General features: G+C 38.6%; 1 protein-coding gene across 3 annotated transcripts in view; it reads left to right on the forward strand.

Annotated features, from left to right (window-relative positions):
• Positions 1 to 21,629, forward strand: part of SLC25A12 (solute carrier family 25 member 12) — a 95,705-nt gene that overhangs the window by 55,539 nt on the left and 18,537 nt on the right. For all 3 annotated transcript variants that reach the window (XM_079782674.1, XM_079782676.1, XM_079782675.1), the window contains 8 exons: positions 4 to 150; positions 2,117 to 2,255; positions 3,681 to 3,774; positions 5,808 to 5,892; positions 11,354 to 11,435; positions 13,124 to 13,282; positions 16,357 to 16,409; positions 16,661 to 16,741. In XM_079782674.1, the coding sequence (XP_079638800.1) occupies positions 4 to 150; positions 2,117 to 2,255; positions 3,681 to 3,774; positions 5,808 to 5,892; positions 11,354 to 11,435; positions 13,124 to 13,282; positions 16,357 to 16,409; positions 16,661 to 16,741 (840 nt within the window). The remainder of the gene's footprint in view (positions 1 to 3; positions 151 to 2,116; positions 2,256 to 3,680; positions 3,775 to 5,807; positions 5,893 to 11,353; positions 11,436 to 13,123; positions 13,283 to 16,356; positions 16,410 to 16,660; positions 16,742 to 21,629) is intronic.

Consider the following 21,629-nt stretch of genomic DNA (forward strand, 5'->3'; position numbering starts at 1 on the left):
CAGGAGCTACAATTGGAACATGCAAGACAAGCCTTTGCACTGAAAGACAAAAGCAAAAGCGGCATGATTTCTGGTCTGGATTTCAGTGACATCATGGTTACCATTCGGTCTCACATGCTTACTCCCTTTGTGGAGGAGAACTTAGTTTCAGTAAGTAAAAGCAAGTACTTCAACTTTCTATATCCTTAAACCTTTTGAATCACTGGGTCCTGGATTGCCTCCCTGGACCCACCTGACTCAACCATTCTAATTTTATTTGGTTGGTAGAAGGTAAACAGGTAGGGGTGATGGTGAATAGTCTTTCCCAGATCATAGCAGAGCCACCATCTTGTTCTCAGATATTCCAAATTGTTTATTTCCGTTTACTTAGTCCAACTACAGAATACAAGGAAGTTCGTAGACAAGGATGTGCAATTACTTTTTCCAGTGGGCAGTACCTCTCCTTTTTCCATCCCCCAGACTCCCAAAGCCTTGCTGTAAGGATGGCTCCTTCCTTTGTTGCCTGCAGGGTGCTGTTTGCTAGAGGGATCATCATTGGCCTCTACTCTGTTTTAACAACCATGGCCATGGCAGAAGGTATGGGGGAAATATGTGGGTGTCAGCCTCTGTGGCTCACTCCTCTCTGCCCCTTCACCTGTGCGTCAGTCTGCATGGACCAGACAGTTTTTTGTTCCATAAAAACTGCTAATCTCCATAAAGTAATCATCGGGGCCAATAGCACACTGATGTCATCCACTTCCTCACAGAGAATGGTGAAACTTTCCTCACTTCCCAGTTGTCTTGTTCATGCGTTGTTCTTATGTATAGGTTTTTGATTGCTGCTTGTTTTTAATGGAGGGAAGCCAATGAATGCTTTTGTTGTTTCAGCTGAAGATCATTATCCCTGATTTAGACTGGGGTAGAAAGATCAACTTCTGTTCTTTTTCTTCAGTGAATTTGAACATGGAGCATGTCACTTTCTCCTACACATTTCACCTCCTTGACACCCATCTCCCACTCCCTTACCCTCACCTCAAACCCTGGTCAAAAAATGAAAGGAAGGAAGGAAAAAAGTGAGAGAGGGAGGAAAGAAGGGGAGAAGGAGAGAAAATCCTAGAGAGAACTTATTGAGTGCCTTACAGTGAAGGAACCCACTTAATCTTGTCCATTTAGGTTAATGTGTTAAATAATTTGCTTTTGGATCACTGGTATCCAAATTCAGATGAATACAAATATCTATATTTGGGTTAAGGCATGTATGTGTATGAGGGGTGGTAAGGTTGCCACTCTGTTATTTCCATATATATTTATTTGAGTTTTTAATAGATAATGTTTTTAATCATATGGGTTCCTGTGACTCCTGGCTTGGAAATTAGGCTTTACAAACTATAAAAATATTCATTTTTTAGTTTATGGCCAAATAGTAGGGCAGAAGGAGAAATTGCCTCCTCACCCTGCAGAGGTAATGAAGGCCACATTGCCTCCATCCCTCTCCAGCACGAGAACCTTTTTAAAGCTCTTCCATTAAAGATATAATTTATGGTGAATAAATCCTGTCTAGATCTTATCTGCATTTTTTGGAGTTTTGGGTAGTTGTATCTTTCATGATATAGATTCAGAGCCCAGCACACACTGTTAAGTATCTTAACTATAACAATGGCCTTAAAAAAAAAAAAAAAGACTAGGAAAGTCGATACAGTTTTAAAATTTAAAGTTACTACTGTTTTTTCTGTATGTGTGTGAAAAAAAAAATCAAGTTTTAAAAATGCTCCTTATAGTGTAGTATTGATGTTTGGATTACCCAGAACTAGCAGGAGTTTCATAGTTGAGGGTCTTGAAAATCCTGTTTAAATAACTATTGTTTTTGATCTGCGATAATTATATTTGTTGTTTCTGACCTTATAGGTAGATGAACCATGAAGTCCAACTTCCAGATGTTGCTTTCTTCCTTAAAACCTAAATTACATAGACCTCCCTGAGGGCATGAAAGGCAATGAGTGTTTCAGTACGATACTTTCCTTGTATTTATGGACTGGTTGATAATCATTTTAATAAGGAAGACTCCTTTGGATATTCTTTGAGAAAAGTGCAGTGTCCATAAACATGTTTTTTAACTTTTTGTGTTATGATTTCCTAGGCAGCTGGAGGAAGTATCTCACATCAAGTTAGCTTCTCCTACTTCAATGCATTTAACTCCTTGCTGAATAACATGGAGCTTGTTCGTAAGATATATAGCATTCTAGCTGGCACAAGGAAAGATGTGGAAGTCACAAAGGGTAAGACTTCAAATGTACATATTGATTTGAATCTCAGCATTTTCACTTTTTTTTATTTAGGGCATGAGGTTGATCTAAGTTACCATTCTGAAGTCAGATCTAGAAAGTATCTTGCCATGTGTGTATGCTTCAGTTGGGCCATAATGGTCTCCAAAAATCCAGGTGGATTTAATGGGATGCTGAGGTCAGGAATGGAAAAGTGGCTTTGACAGTTTTGAAAAGAACCTTGGCCCAGTCTGTCAAACAGGTCAGTGGCACTGTGGCAGCAGCTTGTTTGTACTAGGAAGGAGTTGCCACGGAGAGAAGGGCAAGCCTACGCCTTTTGCTGAGTGGTAGTAGGATGTTTTAGGTGACTGGAGAACAGCCAGTTCTTTTATTTTATAACTCTGAAGACCAAGGTGAATAAACAAGATAAAAAGATTTTAAATAGATTGTTTTACCTTTGAAGTTAATTTATCTTTGTTTGTTTTTGCTGTTTCATAATCATATCATTTTCTTTTGCTAGCTTTCAGAATTTTGTAGTTGTTCTTATACTAGAGGCCTGGTGCTCGAGATTCGTGCACTCAGGGGGTTCCTTAGCCTGGCCTGCACCCTCTCATAGTCCAGGAGCCCTCAGGGGATGTACATCCTTAGTGCTGCTGCAGAGGCGGGAGAGGCTCCTGCCACCACCGCTGCGCTCGCCAGCCATGAGCCCGGCTTCTGGCTGAGCAGCACTCCCCCTGTGGGAGCACACTGACACCCAGGGGCAGCTCCTGCATTGACCATCTGGCCCCTGGTGGTCAGTGCGCATCATAGCAACTGGTCGTTCCGTCGTTCGGTCAATTTGCATATTAGCCTTTTATTATATAGGACTAGAGGCCCAGTGCATGAACTTCATGCACTGGGGGGGTGAGGGGGGGGAGAGTGTCCCTCAGCCCAACCTGCACCCTCTCCAATCTGGGACCCCCTCAGGATCAGGCCTAAACCGGCAGTCGGACATCCTTCTCACAATCTGGGACTGCTGGCTCCTAACTGCTCACCTGCCTGCCTGATTGCCCCTAACCACTTCTGCCTGCCAGCCTGATCAACCCCTGACTGCTCCCCTGTCGGCCTGATTGACGCCTAACTGCTCCCCTGCAGGCCTGATTGCCCCCAACTGCCCTCCCTTGCAGGCCTGGTCGCCCCCAACTGCTCTCCCTTGCAGGCCTGGTCGCCCCCAACTTCCCTCCCCTTGTGGTGGCCATCTTTTGACGACATGGGGGCAGCCATCTTGTGATGATGCGAGGGTGAGACGTCACCTAGGCTTTATTAGTATAGATAGTTGAATTTGGGAATTTAAAAAATAATAATAAAATGCCTTTAGTTACAGATTATAATTGGTTAAGGTAGAAGTTTATTGCATTTTAAGAATCTTTTAAGGTTTGAAAATATTTTTTTTTCTTCTAGAGGAGTTTTCCCAGAATGCAATACGCTATGGACAAGTCACCCCACTAGAAATTGATATCCTATACCAACTTGCAGACTTATATAATGCTACAGGGTAACTATTCCCATAATTCTTCATGATATTTATTAACAGGACAGTTCTTTTAACATGTGAAGCAGTGTTGTGCTTTCAGTTTATTTAAACAATAGTTTATTCAGTATATAAATTCCAAGAAAGAGAGACAGTCAGATATTAGAAATGGAATGAGGGAGAGACAGAGGAAGACAAGCTAAAGGTAAGGACAGATGGAGGGAGGGGAAGGGAGAGAGAATAAGAGAGGAAGAGAAGGGAGAAGAGAGGGAAAAAAAGGGAGAGCAGAGATGGGAAAAAGTGAGGTAAGAGAAGGGAGTAAGGGGTTGTTGACAGGCATGACAGAGAGAAATAGGGGAAGGAAGAAAAATGAGAGAGAAGGGGATGGAAGTGAGAAGAAGTAAGAGAGGAATGGAAAAAATTGATTTAATCTTGACTCTCTGGAGGTGTTAGGAATTTTAAGAGATTTGTGCAAATTTGCCTGAATTAATAAACTTAGATACATGTTTAGGAATCTTATAATATTTTGGATTCATTGTGAATGGCCATTTTGATAAACAGTATATACCATTTTGTGTTGGAGAGTATTATTTTCTTAAATATGCCTGTGACATTATTATCATATTTACCATCACAGACAATCTCAGACGCTTTATGTCTCTATTTTATAGACTAAAAATCCCAAAAGTACAAAGAGAATATTTAATTTGCAGTCTTATGCAAATCCAAAAGAAAAACTCTTATCTATGAGTAACCAGCAGGACCTGTGGGGAAGGGGTCTTATTATCTATTAAGTGATCAGATCTTTTTTTAGTTGCCTCTAGTAGTTAAGTGTAGGAGCATCTGAAAAGTGGCCTTTAATTCTACAACTGAGGATTAATAGAAGTTGAGTGTACATGGCTAATTCATTGCCTTCATGCTACATAATGAATTGCTGAGCTAGAGATGATGCTAAATATATTAACCAGTCTTTGGGATTGACATAAAATATCAGACCATGTCTCATTCATTTAGAATTCGCATTATTAGCGAAGGTTTGAGTCTCCTACATGATAAAAAATGATTTTAAGAAATGCTTCTCAAAACTGTAAGTGAAGTGACTTTCTAGTGTACTTATTTTTAAGTAAATTTTTTTGGAATCAGTAGTGCATTCACATGGTTCAAAATTCAAAGAGTTTAGCTGAAACCTGTTTGGCTCAGTGGATAGAGCGTTGGCCTGCGGACTCAAGGGTCCCAGGTTCGATTCCAGTCAAGGGCATGTACCTTGGTTGCGGGCACATCCCCAGTGGGGGGTGTGTAAGAGGCAGCTGATCGATGTTTCTCTCTCATCGATGTTTCTAACTCTCTATCCCTCTCTCTTCCTCTCTGTAAAAAATCAATAAAATATATATTAAAAAAAAATTCAAAGAGTTTAAAAGAGCATTCCAAAAAAAGACTCCCTTCTACCCTTTGCCTTTCCTTAAAGGCAACCATTAGTTTTGTGTTGTTCTTTCTCAAGATACCTATGTATTAAGTATGTATACTAAGAGAATACATGTAGTATGTACGAACTGTCAACATCTATACTTTGCTTCTGCCAGAAATTATTTCTTTACTTTTAATATCTACATTGAAGTCTTATTAAATTTGTATACTCCACAATATTTATCTTCAATCTTTTGCTTTATGTTGTGCCAAGCAAATTCTTTTTTTCTCACTATGATCTATTTTTTTAAAAATATATTTTTTTTTATTGATTTCAGAGAGGAAGGGATAGGGAGTGATAGACACATCAGTGATGAGAGAGAATCATTGATTGGCCACCTCCTGCATGCCTCACATTGGGATCGAGTCTGGGCATATGCCCCGACCAGGAATCAAACTGTGATCTCCTGGTTCATAGGTCAATGCTCAACCACTGAGCTATGCTGGCTGGGCAAGAAATGCTGTTTTTAAGTCATAGTTCTCGCCTCCCCTTCTTCTTCTTCTTCTTTTTTTTTTTTTAAAGAAAGATTATCTTAGTTTGAGGAGTTTGTTGGTGTCTAACAGTTCTTTCTTTTTCATATTTTTGCCTGAAGGCGCTTGACTTTGGCAGATATTGAGAGAATAGCCCCGTTGGCTGAGGGGGCCTTACCTTACAACCTGGCAGAACTTCAAAGACAGGTAGGTGTCTCATAAATAGAATCACCTTAAAAAGTGCTGGAGTTGTATGTACATGACAGCCTAGAGCTTCTGAATGGTGAAATTTAAAAACAACTTACCAGAAAGAGATTTTACTTAGTTCAAAGATTATCTTTACAGAACTGTGACCCTCTCCTATTTTTATGGAGTAACTGATTTATGTTTGTGGCTTGTCTTTTAGCTTATTAACATAAGGAAAATAAGAGTGCAAACATATATGGGCTTGCCTTTCTTCTCTATAGAATTAGCAGTCTGAATTTGTCTAGTCACATTTAAAGATTAGTGTTAAGTTCATTTTGTATCATTAAATTGATATTTATAGGGTTTTCAAAATACAAAAATTCCTCTAATAAATCTTTCACTGATATTATACCTTACAGATTACAACAGTAGCACAGGAAAACTAACTAATGAACTAGAGAGAAAACCTTGATTGTTAAATTTTTGATAAAATATTAGTTATTTAAAATATTAAGGATGATTAAATTAATAGCTCTGAGTCCTATAAAGTTAAAATAGCCCCATTTCTGATTTCAAAAATACTATCTTGTAGGAACATAAACCCCATGATATTGCATTGAAGAATGAAATAGAACATTTTTTAAATAAGTCTTGTTTTAAATGGAAACTCCCACTTCTGTCGCAGTTGGAGGAAGCCTCGTGGCTTTGTGTGGGGAGTGAGGTTAGGAGGGCTATTGCTTATCCTCCTGGTATTTCCCTGCTCTCACAGACATGAGACCTGTGTCCCTGATACCTTAGGAGATTGTGATGCCCTATGAGGCTAGGAGACATAGGGACATCATGGGGAGAGGGGCAAAGAAGACAGAAGACAAGGAAGGAGGAAATAAAGAAGCTGAATGGGCATGCCACAAAAAGAGCCCGAGTCCACCTATTTTTAGTGCTGCCACTCTGGTGAACTAGCCCGACGTGCTAGTGAAAGATCAAGGCTTATAAGTGTGGTACACTGGGGAGTTTTGGTAGGAAATCTTACTTCTACTTGAGCTCCATGAAATGATGATTCTGCCTTTGAAATGAATTAGAATTTCCAGATCTACTTTGCATAATAAATAAGAACTTTTATATTCTGCTAAGTAAATTGAAAATGGAAAGTAATACTTTTATATCTACATTTTATGTTAATACTTTGTTTGCTTGGTGTGTAATAGAGCTTCCTGCAGATTAAAATATATCTGTAACCCATTGCAATTTAGCTTTTTTAGTAGCAAAAACCCCTTATCTGCTGCTGCCAAAGTTTATTTCTATTATAAGTTCTCAGATCCTTTAAAAAATAGATGAATTTATTTCAATTCATTGATTTATAATGAAATTTAACAAAATTATTAAAAAGTTGAGACATTGAAATATTTAAATTAAAGAGCTCTTATTGAATTTAATTTTATAGTGTACATTTATAAAAATTTTCCTTGAAGTTTGAAAAATTGCATTGCAAAAGGAGCTATTTTTCAGTGTTACATGTCTATTAATATAGCTTTCTCTGAGGGTGTCCTTATATTTATAATTATGGAATATTTCATTTAGCTTATTAAAGACAGTGTAATGAATTTAAAAATCTCAACTCATTCCTCCTTTCTCAGCCTTTCTGCTGCTCTTACTTTTCATTTTACCTGACTCTCTTGCCTCTAGCAATTTTCCTACAAGTCATATCTGAAAGCTGTTTTTGTTATCTCTGGCACCCTAATTTAATCTTCATATTTCTTCGTCTTTAGGAAGGTAATACAATTCTGCTATTGGTGTAATTTTTCTTGTAGATAGATTGGATGGTGATTTGCCTGCCTTCAGTGGGCAGCGCTGATGCTTTTATGCTGGCGTGATGGCCTCAAAGGTCTTGTTAGATGCTAGCTAATGGGTAGTGATAAAAATCGCCACCTTCTCCTCTCTTCCTGATTTCTGATTGACATCCAGAGTGGTGCTGGAGTGTCTGCTTTGCCTTTTCTCTAACCAGTAGGATGGCACAAGGATCTGGAATCTCCTGAGAACAGGCAGAGCTCCTGGCTATTCTTGCATTGTCCCCAAAGGAAGAGCCCCAGAGTCTGTTTGTTTTCCATCTCCCACATCAGTTAGGTTGGGTAGTCTTATTGCTGAGGTTTAGAAATAGAGAAATAAAAAATGAAGATTTCAAGTCTATTTTCCCTGTAAATTATTGTTAAAACACCGCTTTAAAAAAACTCAATAGAAGTAAAAGACTTCAGTTTTTTCTTCCTTTTCTCCTACCCATTAATAGTGTGCCACGTGGAAGAGGCAGTTCTCTTTATTGGACTGGCACACTACATGAAGCAGCTTGGTTAGGACAGGTTGCTTGACTTGTTAACTGACATGATCTTGTCTTATCCAATTCTCATTTAAAGGATGAGAATACATGTAGCAACAAAAGCAAAAAGAACTCTCTCTTCTCCAAATGAGATCTCTATCACTTTTTATCATATGCATATACTTAGGGAGCAGGTTAAAAATCATTTAAGATGCTGTCTCTCTTTTTTAAAGATGTCCCACTTTTATTTTCTTTATTTTTTATATATTTTATTGATTTTTTACAGAGAGGAAGGGAGAGGGATAGAGAGTTAGAAAAATCGATGCGAGAGAAACATCGATCAGCTGCCTCCAACCAAGGTACATGCCCTTGACCGGAATCGAACCTGGGACCCTTGAGTCCTCAGGCTGACGCTCTGTCCACCGAGCCAAACCGGTTAGGGCGTCCCACTTTTATTTTGCTTTGAAAAACAATCTTGTTAAATATCACCTTCAAGATCATAATCATAACCTTAAGGGAAAGAGCACCTTTTCCTTTGGCCCATTTGCTCACGGTAGGCAATCTTCTTAGTGCTAAGTATTTTCTTTCAACCTAAATGCTAAAAATTCTGTACACAGCCATTAATAGGGATGACAGCTACAGTAGCATTCTACTTATGAATATTCATGATGTGAAATCCATAGCATTAATTACATTAATTTACATAACTGAATAAAAGTGAACCGTAAGTTATAGTGATAGCTGAGCCCAAAAAAACCCTTAGTAACCATATAGTGCTTGCTTTTTTTTTTTTTTTTAAGTGCTATTTAATAAAGGCGGAGGCAACATTTCTTTCAAAAGGCATTTGGGCATTTATAGTTAGAGTTGTTTTTAGCTAAGAATTAAAGCATAGTATAATCCTTCAGTTTTCATAGGACTTTGTAGGGCTTATAAACATTTTTTAAAGGAAGAGAGTATAAAGAAAACATTTGTGGTTGAATACAGGACAAACCTTTTATATGAAAAAGGGAATTAGTGGTTTCTTGTCTCTTATTTGCGATTATAGCCCTTTTATTCTATGAGTTTTAGTTCAACATATTCTGTTGAGAGGAGACATGATTGAAAATAATTCATAATATGTAAGAATGAGGTTTATTTTCACCCAGTTTTGTTATTGAGAAATTCTAATTTGGGGAAAAGTCTTATGTGCATGTTTTTAGAAGTTAAAAACATATGCTATATGTTTAATAAGTAGCATAACAACCACATTGATTTTAAAATATTATAAAATTTAAGTCAAAATGTTATTACTTAAATTTCTTCAAGCAATGTGATATTAAACATAATCTTTACCTTGAAGATACAGACTGCATTTGTTTTCAACTATATTTTGTCTTTGAAACAGAGGATTAGAAATAACTGGTTAGCCTGGCCCATATGGCTAAGTGGTTGAGTGTTGACCTATGAACCAGGAGGTCACAGTTCAGTTCCCAGTCAGTGCACATGCCTTAGTTGTGAGCTCGATCCCCAGTAGGGGGTGCACAGGAGGCAGCTTATCAATGATCCTCTCTCATCATTGATGTTTTTTTTTTTTTTTAATTTTTATTGACTTTTTACAGAGAGGAAGGAAGAGGGATAGATAGCCAGAAACATCGATGAGAGAGAAACATCGACCAGCTGCCTCCCGCACATCCCCCACTGGGGACGTGCCCACAACCAAGGCACATGCCCTTGACCGGAATCGAACCCGGGACCCTTCAGTCCGCGGGCCGACGCTCTATCCACTGAGCCAAACCGGTTTCGGCTATCATTGATGTTTTTATCTCTCTCTCCCTTTCCTTTCTTTCTGAAATCAATAAAAATATATATTTAAAAAAAAACACACAACAAGAAATAACAGGTTAGCCTCACTGTGTTTAGTTAACATATAAAAAAACTAACTGAAGCATATTCAGAGATTGTACAGATGAAAGCAAATCAGAGTAGACTAGTTTACTTTTTTCCTTCTAGATTTTAGGCATGGATTCCCTCTCCATTAAATTATTCTAATAAGAGTGTCTAAACTTTTTTTTATTATGCTGTTTTAAAAACCTCATTTCAAGTTAATATTTTTCATTTTCTTTGTAATAAAGCAAGTATTTTATAGCTTCATTTCAGACTTTTCAATACCTGCTATTTCATAATGAAAACATTAAAGAACAAGACAGATATACTAATATAGGCAAATTATTTCAAATTCTTTATGCTGGAGGACATCAATGAAATAGCATTCTGAATCACAACAGGGTTTCCCCCTTTTGCTTTATTATCATCATAGATTTTATGTTAGAACCATAAATGTGGCTAGGACAGTGGTTCTCAACCTGACTACATAGCAGAATAATTTGAAACCTTTTAAAAATATATAAACCCCGGGCCCCAGGGATTTATTTTTTTAAAGCCCCTTAGGTATTTTCTTTATGCAGTTGGGGAATACATAGGTCTAGGAGAGCAAATGCTCAATAGCTGAAGTCAGAAATACTACACTTATCGAGCGGTAGCCTCAGTGATTGAGCTGCAAAGCCAGAAATAAGACTCTGATTCTAGAAATAGTAGTTATTAAAGGTTTTCACTTTATCCCAAAAGAGAAGTCCTTGACATTGCTTTGCATAAAATCATAACAATCCTAATTATGTGATTTCTCCAGCCCTCACAGATGAGAGGTGGCAAAATCAAACTAGGAGGCTGTTGGTAGAAGAGGTAATAGCTATCAGGCATGGGCAGATAGCACAGACAGCTGTGTCAGATCTTAATGCAGTAAGTGATGGACATATGAATATGATGACCTCCAGTCATTAGAGATGGTAGATTATGATCAATAGTCTCTGATCTACGAGTCAAGATAGTGTTTGTACATTTTAGAAAGGTTTAAAGTTTTAACTTGGTTAATGTAAAAAATGGGAGAAAGATGTCATACTTGAAATATTTACTCACTTCAGTAAAATGATAGTGTATTTCCCAATAGCAGATAAATGAGGTATTAATAGGTTTGTAAAAAAAAAGGGGGGGGAGTAACGGTGTCTCTTTGGCTGGATATGGTTTTTCAATGCCAATAATACAGGTATACATTTTCAAATCTTAAAATAGCTATTGTAGCTTTTTTGGTTTGCTGTATGCTTTTCCTTTTTTTTTTACATGTTTTCTTTTACCCCACAGCAATCTCATGGTGTAGGCAGGTCTGTCTGGCTCCAGATTGCCGAGTCTGCTTACAGATTCACTCTGGGCTCAGTTGCTGGAGGTGAGTGATGTGTCTGTGTGCTGTTTCAAGCTTGTGATCATGTAATATTATCTCACTAGACCGGGAAAGATCAGCAAAAGTGCAGTTCATTGTTCCCGTGGGTCACGGCTGCAGGGCCTTCTGAAGCATTTTTTATTTTTTTACCTCTGATCAGAGGACTTGTCATAGCATGGCCACAGCCCCTCTGGCTCCAGTCGGTCTTCAGGACAAAACCTCTGTCATAATGTGAAAGTCTTAGATGCAGTGCTGCACTCACCTTGATTATACTGGTTAAAGCCAGTACAAAGCCATGGAGAATAAGACTGTGTTTCTGGTGTTGGGAGTGAGGGCAGGTAGGAAATCAAGATTTGGGGTACAAATCCCAGAACCTTAGGAAATAAAACAGCCTCTCAAAGTGATTCACTTTTGTTTCTCTACTTGTTTCTTTTCCTCTTCCCTTTTACTAGTTGAAGACTATCTGGACTAGTAGCTTATTTGCTAAAATAAACCTCCCCTGCCTGCTCCTGGGCAAAATTCAAGACTATTTTGTGTTTGTTTGTTTTTTCTTTCTTTCTGCTTAAATCTCTGCATAGAAATAGTGTATAATCTAAAATTGCTTTGATGATAAAAACATATCAGGTGTGATTAAAATACGATTTTTCAAAACAAGCCTGAACTGATGAAACTATTATTTTTTCTTTTCAATCTCAGTTTTAGAAGTTGCAAAGCATGTTTTGGTTTTCAACATTTGAAAAATATAATGTTCTAGTTCAGGGGTCCTCAAACTTTTTAAACAGGGGGCCAGTTCACTGTCCCTCAGACCGTTGGAGGGCCGGACTATAGTTTAAAAAAAACTATGAACAAATTCCTATGCACACTGCACATATCTTATTTTGAAGTAAAAAAACAAAACGGCAAAAACACCCGCATGTGGCCCGCGGGCCGTAGTTTGAGGACGCCTGTTCTAGTTCATGTTACAAATTTTTTAGTCCCTGAGAAACCTAAAGCCTGGTCTTTTTTATATTTTTTTATTAATTTTATTTTATTGTTTAAAGTACTACATATAGTAGTACATATATCTTCTTTTTTTTCCCCATTGACCTTCCCCCAGCCTCCCCTACCCCCTGTCACATGCCCTCATCCCACCCCAAAGGACTTGTATGCATGCATATAAGCACAACCAATGGACACAAGACACTGGTCTTTTTTTTAAAAAACAAATTCTGTATGTAGGGGTAGGATTATATTGAGATTTGGTTTCAGTATTATGGTTGTAACTAAACTTAATATACCAAAATGCTTTAGTAAGCTAAAATTTTAAATTATAGTCACTTACGTGTACATATATTGTCATTTTAAGGAGTAACTGGTATATTTAAGCATTTAATGGGAAATATCAAGAAATATTTTGTTTTTAAAAAATATGTTACGTATAATAGTTTAATGTTATAGAAAATTGAGTGTTGATTGTCTAATGTTGGTGATGACTTGAAAACCCACTGCAGTTGTTCCCTGAAGCAGCTGTATTTATGGATCCAGTGGTTGCTAGCCTGTGTGGTTCAGCTGTGTATGGGAGGAAAAATAACAAAGTCTCTTGTGAGGAAAGATATTGTTTTATTTTCTAGTCCTTTGAGATGAGATTTGTTGTCCTTATAGAGTCTCCATTTAATTGTGCTCTCTTTTATGCCTCAAAATTCTTTTATTTGTAGCTGTGGGAGCCACTGCAGTATATCCTATAGATCTGGTGAAGACCCGCATGCAAAACCAGCGTGGCACTGGCTCTGTGGTGGGAGAGCTGATGTACAAAAACAGCTTTGACTGTTTTAAGAAAGTCTTGCGTTATGAGGGCTTCTTTGGACTCTACCGGGGTGAGTAAGCAAATCTCAGCTGCATAAGTTAGTGATTTTTATCTCACCAGAAGCAGGTTTTAACTCACTTGTTATGAAAACCAAAATGTAGCCTGCCCAGACTAGAGTTGTTTTTCTCCTTTTGTATTCCCATTGTTCATTTCTCTTTTTACATTTTTATTGATAACTAGCAATAGTAGTCTGCAAACAAGGTCTTCATTTCTTCTTCCTGCTATTTCTATTTCTCGGAATCCAAATCCTGTTTGTCCCATCATGTGTCTGTGGTCACTGTGCTTTACAAACTAAGGCACATGTCTGCAGGTGGAATACAGTGGTGATGGCTAAGAAATAGAGAGCTTTTTTTCTCAAAGAGTGAGAGAGGAGAAATACGCCTCTTCTCTGAAGTAGAAGCCAGGCTGCCACCTGGAGGTAAGTTTACCATCTATCCACTTGTTTCAACTGAAAGAAATATCCAATGTTTTTGTCTCCTCCACAGAGACCATTCATAAGGCTTTTTCACTGAGTCATCTGAAGTTTAACAAAGAAAAGAAAACCTTGTGGCTCCAAGTCTCATTTTTGTTCCTTTCCTCCCCATAGTTCAGAGGCATTGAGTGAAAGCAGAGAGATTTTCTTTTGCAGGAAACGTTACCACCACCTCTAGGCTGAGCACGGTGCTGTTGGCCTAGAGGCAGCAGCCCCATGCAGAATTCTCTTCACTCCGTCGGCTTTGTAAGAACTTGTTCTCTTTGGAGAGGGAATGACTTTCATGTACATGTTTTCACATTAGAATTTAGGGTTTCCTTTGGGAAGGAGATTAATTTTTTAATCCCTTTGGGCGCCACTTGGAATACTTTGAAAATACACTCTACATGCCTAAGTCCAGGGCATTTATGTAATTTACTGTACTTGTTTGTTTGCACACACAGTCTCATTAATCCCTAGCTCATTCTGAGCTCTGTTCAACTGTTTGGCTTAGAACCTCTTCCTTGGAAAGAAAGGCCAGGCTGAACAAAGCTTTATGTTCATGGACAGGAGAAAAACACCTCTGGTTAGCATCATGTGCAGACTTTCAGTGAAAAATCTAGCTCTGATACACTTATGTGTGAAAGAGAGGGTCAGGAAGATGTTCATTTTTTGCATTATAAGAGAGTGTTGTGAATAAGAGCGTGTTCTGAAAACTAGGCTCAAATACCCTGCTCCTGAGAATGAGTGTAATTAATTTTGCTCAAATACTCAAACCTGTAGCCTCTCTAAATTCTCGATGTATAGCAAATATTCTGTGGAAGACTTATGCATTGTCTGGAATCCAGATCTGTGCATACGAATGCTTGTTTTAAACGGTATTAAACCCTGCACACCTACATATTATTTAACAGGGAATCTGAGGATTGAATGGTACTTATTTCTTTGACATTTTAAATCGTTTTTTGTTGAATAATGACCTTTCTTCCTCCTTGGTATACTTATAAAGAGAATGTCCTGTATTAAAAGGAACCTAGATATATACTAACAGTTTAGCCTTCTCAATGGATGCTTACCGAAGATTTCATTTGTGAGAGATGTCATGTTAATTAAATGAGTCAGATATAGCAAGTTGTATGGGGGAGGAAGTAGTGTGGTGGTTAGTTTTATTCAGAATACGAGCTGATAAAATCAGTCCTTTAAATGAGAGACTCTTGTATTAGGGAGAAGATTGTAGGAATCCTGTATGTGAACACTATGATTATTGAGATTGTCATATATTGCTTAGAACTGGTCCATTATTCTGTCAGATGATTGACAAAATTGTTGACAGATAAGCCTACATTTCATTGCAGGCAACAATGATAAAATGACATAAATCAGTACTTTATTAAAATTCCATGAGCCTTATTGAGGCTAGTTGTAAAACAAATACACATGCTGACATAGTTGTATGGGAGTCAGACTAAAAGTAATAGGGCCTGGTAATCATGAGGGTTAGAAAGTTAAGACTGCCATCTGCTGATTTATTCTTTTAAATCAGTCTGCAATCCATTAAAGGTGTGTGCAGATTTGTGTTTGTCATTGATAATTCAGTTTGACTGACAGTAGCCATATGTATGATTACTTGCTGGCTCTCAACTCATAGAAAATCACTCAGCAGTGTCCTCAAAGTAGGCTTAAGATCAGCAGTGAGCATGCAAACACATACATAACTACCCCTTGGCTGGGTGATTTAAAGGATATAAAATGTTTATTGTTAGCATCTTTAAAAATGTATGCAAAAAATGTATGCTAACAATTTGGGTAATCTGTGTGCTTTAGAAAGCTGAGCCCTATGAATATCTACAGATGTTGAATTGTTTATGTATATTTTTCTTTTCCTGTTTGCAGCCAGCCTGGGAAATTTAACTTTCTAAGAATAATAATTTCCTTTGTTTTAAGAGGATTCTTTTGAAATGTCTTTAGTTTGACATATATTAGTAAATAAGAATACAGTAGGCATGTTTTTTTTGTTTGTAGAAGATACTGATTAAATGATACATAAAACTGTTTTTCTGTGCAGTTTTGGCTTCCCTTTAAATAAATGAGTACTGAATTCTAGGTTTCTCTAAAGAGAAAATTATGGGAGTTGGTATTCTATAATGACCAAGCCACTGTATGCTATTCCATAGGTAGCATCATTTGTGGCAAAATCTGGGTCTACTTAACAGCTTTGCAGAGCTTTTCCAAGCATACAACATTGGCTTCTCTAAAATGTCTGTGTTTGTATGCTATTGGTTGTAAAGGGAGGGGATTTTGTTACATTGTTGTTGGCAGTGTTCCAGTATAGAGAAGATCCAGAGGCTCCATTCCTTCCTCATGCGCTTTTTGGGAGGTGTTAGATAACTAGGCTTTAAAGGAAGCATGCTTAAGAGAAGGATTTACAGCTTCAAGAAAGCATAACATTACATTTGACATAAATAATTATTATATACATATACAGAGTTTTTAGGATAATCCATTTTCCCCATTTTATTAAAAACCCTGAAGTGTTCTATGGGTAAGAAACATGGAGAAAACCATTTCTTTTTGGGCTTGTTTATTCATGTCTAGTACATCTATATTGCTAACAATTCTTTCCATTTACCCAGGCCTGATACCACAACTTATAGGGGTTGCTCCAGAAAAGGCTATTAAACTGACCGTAAGTTTTTTTCCATTAAATTTATGTTGTCTGTTTAGATTATCATTGAGCCAAAATGAAAACTGTTACTGCTGAGACTGACACACTATCAAGGCATTTGTAAAATTTTAAATTTATATGTAGACATTTGATAATTTTTCATCTTATGAGACAAATATTTTGCTGATTTGTAAAACCAATAACATATTAGTAGAGGAAATTATGGTTAACTGATGTTAATTCTGGTTAACTGATGTTCTCTTTCTAATTAGGTTAATGATTTTGTTCGGGACAAATTCACCACAAGAGATGGTTCCATTCCACTTTTTGCAGAAATCCTTGCTGGAGGTTGTGTACGTATTAATACTAGACATTTTTCATGGCAAATATGTTCCTTTAACTTTCTTGCACATTAGATATGATATCTGAGTGACATTCTCTCTGAACTCAAGGGATACTAAGCAGATTTTCTCAGTGATCATATGGGATGACTTTTAAATTTCATTGCATAGTCTAACTGGTTTTACGTGCAGAAAACAGGTAGTGTTTTGTCAGCTCAGTCTCTTAAAAGCTCCTGAAACATTACCTTCCACACTTTTTGAAGTTCTAATTCTGATTCTTCTTAAATATCACAGTAAATAGTAGTAGTGGAGAGAGTTACCATACATTTATATTGACTGTTACTGTAAGTATGAGATGATGAATTAATTGGGCCATTATATTTTAGGTATAGGACTGAATAATCCACTGTGGTATACTTATAATTGTTCTTCTTTAGGGGTCAGAGGATACAGCAAACAACCATAACTTCGTTGAGGCTGTGAACAGTTCTGAACGCAGAGGTTCAGATTATATTTACTTAGAGAGCGCACAAAGGTTTCTATCTAAAGTGGGAATGTGACATTGGATTTAGACCAATTCTCAAATCTAAGTATGCAGCTAAACTAATATTGTGGTGTTCATTTCACATTTGGTAATACATTATGTGATTTGTTTAAGACACACTTAGTCCATTTTGTCCCTGAAACCCTTAATAACTTTCAGTTGAATTAGCTGAAAATCTTGGCTAAACCCTCCTCAGCTGCATGTGGAACCTGAGGTGATGAGGTCACTGACCTTTGTAGTTTTTAATTCAGAGAAGATGCCCTGAGGGTCAGAGAGAGGCTGCTCTGGATTCTCCTTGATGAGTTTTATCAGCCTGGCACATACGTGGGTCCTCACCTCTCTACAACCAAAGTTCTTGTGGAAGAGGTGGCTTAGTGTGTGTGCACACGCACCTGCATGCATGCCCATGTTGAACATCTTTTCATGCATATGGCATTTATCTATCTGCTTTTGTCTATTTTCTTTGGAAAAATGTATGTAGAATTTTTTTCCACTTTTTGTTGTTGTTGTTAATCCTCATCTGAGGATTTTTCCCCCCATTGATTTTTAGAGAGAGTGGAAGGGAAGGGGAGAAACAAAGAGAGAAATATTTATATGAGAGAGACATATCGATTGTTTGCCTCCCGCATCTGCCCCAATCTGGACCAGGGATCGAGCCTGCAACTGAGGTACATGCCCTTGATCAGAATTAAACCCGAGACCCTTCAGTCCTCGGGCCAATGCTCTAACCACTTTGCCAAACCAGATAGGGCTCTTTGTCCATTTTTAACTGGGTTGTCTTTTATTATTGAGTTATAAGATTTCTTTATATATCTAGAGTCTCAGATCAGATGTTTTTTCCCCCAAATATTTTTGTACTTTCTTGACTGTGTCCTTTGAAGAATTGGACTTTGATTTTAATGAAGAACAATTTATATTTTCTTTTGTTATTTGAGCTTTTGGTGTTATATTTAAGAAGTCATTGCCTAATCTAAGGTCATAACGATTTATACCTCTGTTTTCTTCTAAGAGTTATAGTTTTAGCTCTTACATTTAGGTCTTTGAGCCTATATACCACTAGAAGCCTGGTGCACAAATTCGTGCACAGGTGGCGTCCCTAGGCCTAGCCAGCAATCAAGGCTGATCAGGGCTGGGCCAATCGGGGCCTACTGGCGGGGGGGCGGGGGAGGAGATGGGGAAGGGGACCCTGGGCTGATCAGGGCCTGCCGGCCAGTGGACAGGAACAGGGCGCAGCAGGTTGGCCTCCGACCCAAAGGAGGGAGCTGGCCTTTGGCCCCCTGGGAAAGGGGTTGCATCCGCCGCCACCCACCCCCACTTCCCCATCCCAGCTTGGGGCCCAAAGGCCCCAGTGGAGTCAGGAGAGAAGGCGACAGTTGCTGGACTGGGTGTGGAAGGAACGGACGCCAACACCGCTGGTCGGCCACGGAAGGTTGGCTGTGGGAGCGCACTGACAACCGGGGGCAGCTCCTGTGTTGAGCGTCTGCCCCCTGGTGGTCATTGCGTGTCATAGCGACTGGTCGACCGGTCGTTCTGGTCATTCGGTAGTGACAGTTGCTTAGGCTTTTACAGACAGTCCTTGGGCTACGTCGGTCTTGATGTACGTTGTTTCGTGGTTACGTCGCCATCTCCCATTATAAAAAAAAAAAGTTCCGTCATTTCGATGTATGTACATATGTGCTTTATGTTTTTTATTATTTATTTACCACAAGTAAAGGTCAGGAATTGTTACCTTTCTTTTAAATGTTTTTTACTGTTTCACTTCATTACTGCTGTGTATGTGCTCCATGTGAGTGACATAGGTGCTTATGTAGGTGGGTTTCGACTTACGGCGAAAATCGCGTTACATCACACTGTAGGAATGGATCTCTGATGTAACCCGAGGACCTACTGTATATATATAGTTTTTTAACCTTAATTTTTTAGGGTCTTTGGCCTTGACCAGTGATATTACCAAATGACAGTTCTTTATTGTCAACATTTTGGTATATTTCCTTCTAATATTTTTATATACATGCTTGTGTGCATGTGTATGTGTGTACACACGCACATGCGCGTGCGAACCTGCGCGTGCGCGCGCGCACACACACACACACACACACACACGCACACACGCACACATACACATTCCTTTTTAAGCCAGATGGAAGTTTTGTTCACTCTAACTTTCTGATTGCAAATGAAAGCTGCTCTCTGTTTCTGAGGTCAGCAGGGAGTCACAGTGGAACTTCTCACTCTAGAAATACAATATAACCTTTGGGAACAGGAGTATAAACAGTGCGCATTTTCAAATTTTGAATCTTCATTGTGAAAATTAAACTCTTGTTTTATGTCTGTATCAAAACCAGGCGTCCTCAAACTACGGCCCGCGGGCCACATGCGGGTGTTTTTGCCGTTTTGTTTTTTTACTTCAAAATAAGATATGTGCAGTGTGCATAGGAATTTGTTCATAGTTTTTTTAAAACTATAGTCCGGCCCTCCAACGGTCTGAGGGACAGTGAACTGGCCCCCTGTTTAAAAAGTTTGAGGACCCCTGATCAAAACCTTCCCAAGAGACCGTCAAACACAGAGGGAAGGTAGGAGAGGGTGGGGGGAACGTGGAGAGATCAACCAAAGGACTTGTATGCATGCCGTGTAAACATAACCAATGGACACAGACACTAGGGGGTTGAAGGCATGAGTGGGGGGTGGGAGGGTATGGGGGGATAAGGACACATGTAATACTTTAATCAATAAAGAAAATAAAAACGAACAAAAACCTTGTCACTGATATGAAATAGGTAGATGGAGAACAGTGGCTCAGAAAGGCTAATTCTCTCACCCCATCACACAGTTAATATATGCTGCAGGTTTCATGTGAGCCCAAATATTTTTATTTTAAGACCAACTCTTTTTATTCTATAATGCTCTCTTGGGGAATTAAATCAGGGCCTTGTCCATGTATCAAAATAAACCTAGATGAACCTATTCAACTTTGTACCAGCTTTTCTTTCTTCCCTTTTTATTATATGGGTATCCTATATAATAAATGGCTAATATGCAAATTGTCCCCTCAACCGGGAGTTCAAACGGGAGTTCGACCAGGGGATGGGGCCTGCCTGCCAACTGCCCGCGGCCCCTCCCCCTGGCTGGCCCGGCCCGATCGGCCCCAATTGGTGAGCACCGGCCAGACCCCATCCATGCACAAATTTGTGCACTGGGCCTCTAGTATATATAATAAAAATTTAACATACCTGAATATACATATATATTAATTTAGGTATAATTAATGTACCAAAATGAACAGATCTTAGATGTCAGTCTTCTCAATGAGTTTTAACAATTGTATATACCCATGAAGTCACCACCCAAGACAAGATAAAGAACATTTTACACCAGAAGATTCATTCATGCCTTTTTCCAGTCAATCACTCCTCTCCTCCCCCAGGTACCACTGTTCTGATTTCTGCCACCAGTTTTGTTTCTTCTCAGATATCATATACATGGAATCGTACAAAATGTGTTCTTTCATTGTTGACAGAATTTTGCTTAACAGTATTTTCAAGACATATGCTTTCATTTTTCATGGATGAATATCTAAGAGTATAATAAAGTAGATGTATTTTCAATTTGAAAGAAACTGCTGGTTGGTTTTTTGAAGTGGGTGGACCATTTTATAGTCTTACTAGAGGCCCAGTGCATGAACTTTGTGCACGGTTGGGGTCCCTAGGCCTGGATGGCGATCAGGCCCTATTGGGGCCATCTCGCCCAGTCCTGATCAGGGCTGGACTGGGCTGGGCTGGCTGCCGGATGGGGCATGCTGGATAAGGAGAGAGACCGTGGGAGGTTTGCTGGCCAGGGGGAGGGACCAGGGGATGTTGGCTGGCCATGGGAGATTGGGTATGAGAGCGCACTGACCACCAGGGGACAGCTCCTGCATTAAGCGTCTGCCCCCTAGTGGTCAGTGTGCATCATAGCAACTGGTCGACTGGTCGTTCAGTCATGAAGGTCGCTTAGGCTTTTATATATAGAGATCAGTAGTGTAGAGTATTCAATTACTCCATATCCTCACTGAAGTCACCAATGTTTCATGTTCTTAGGGTTTTTTTTTTTTAATTTTATTCATTCTAATTGGTGGAAAATGATATCTTATTGTGGTTTTAATTTGCATTTCCCTAAAGCCTAAAGATACTAAGCATCCTTTCATGTGCTTATTGGCTATTCATGTATCTTTTTTTTGTGAAATATCTATTCAGGTCTTCTGTCTATTTTTCATTGTTATTCATATTTTTTATTGTTGATTTGTAGTTCTTTAATACATCATAGAGACAGTACTTTGCAAATATATGTGCTATCAATATTCTTTCCAGTCTATGACTT

The sequence above is a fragment of the Cnephaeus nilssonii genome (assembly GCF_951640355.1).
Source record: "Cnephaeus nilssonii genome assembly, chromosome: 10".
Lineage (NCBI taxonomy): Eukaryota > Metazoa > Chordata > Mammalia > Chiroptera > Vespertilionidae > Cnephaeus > Cnephaeus nilssonii.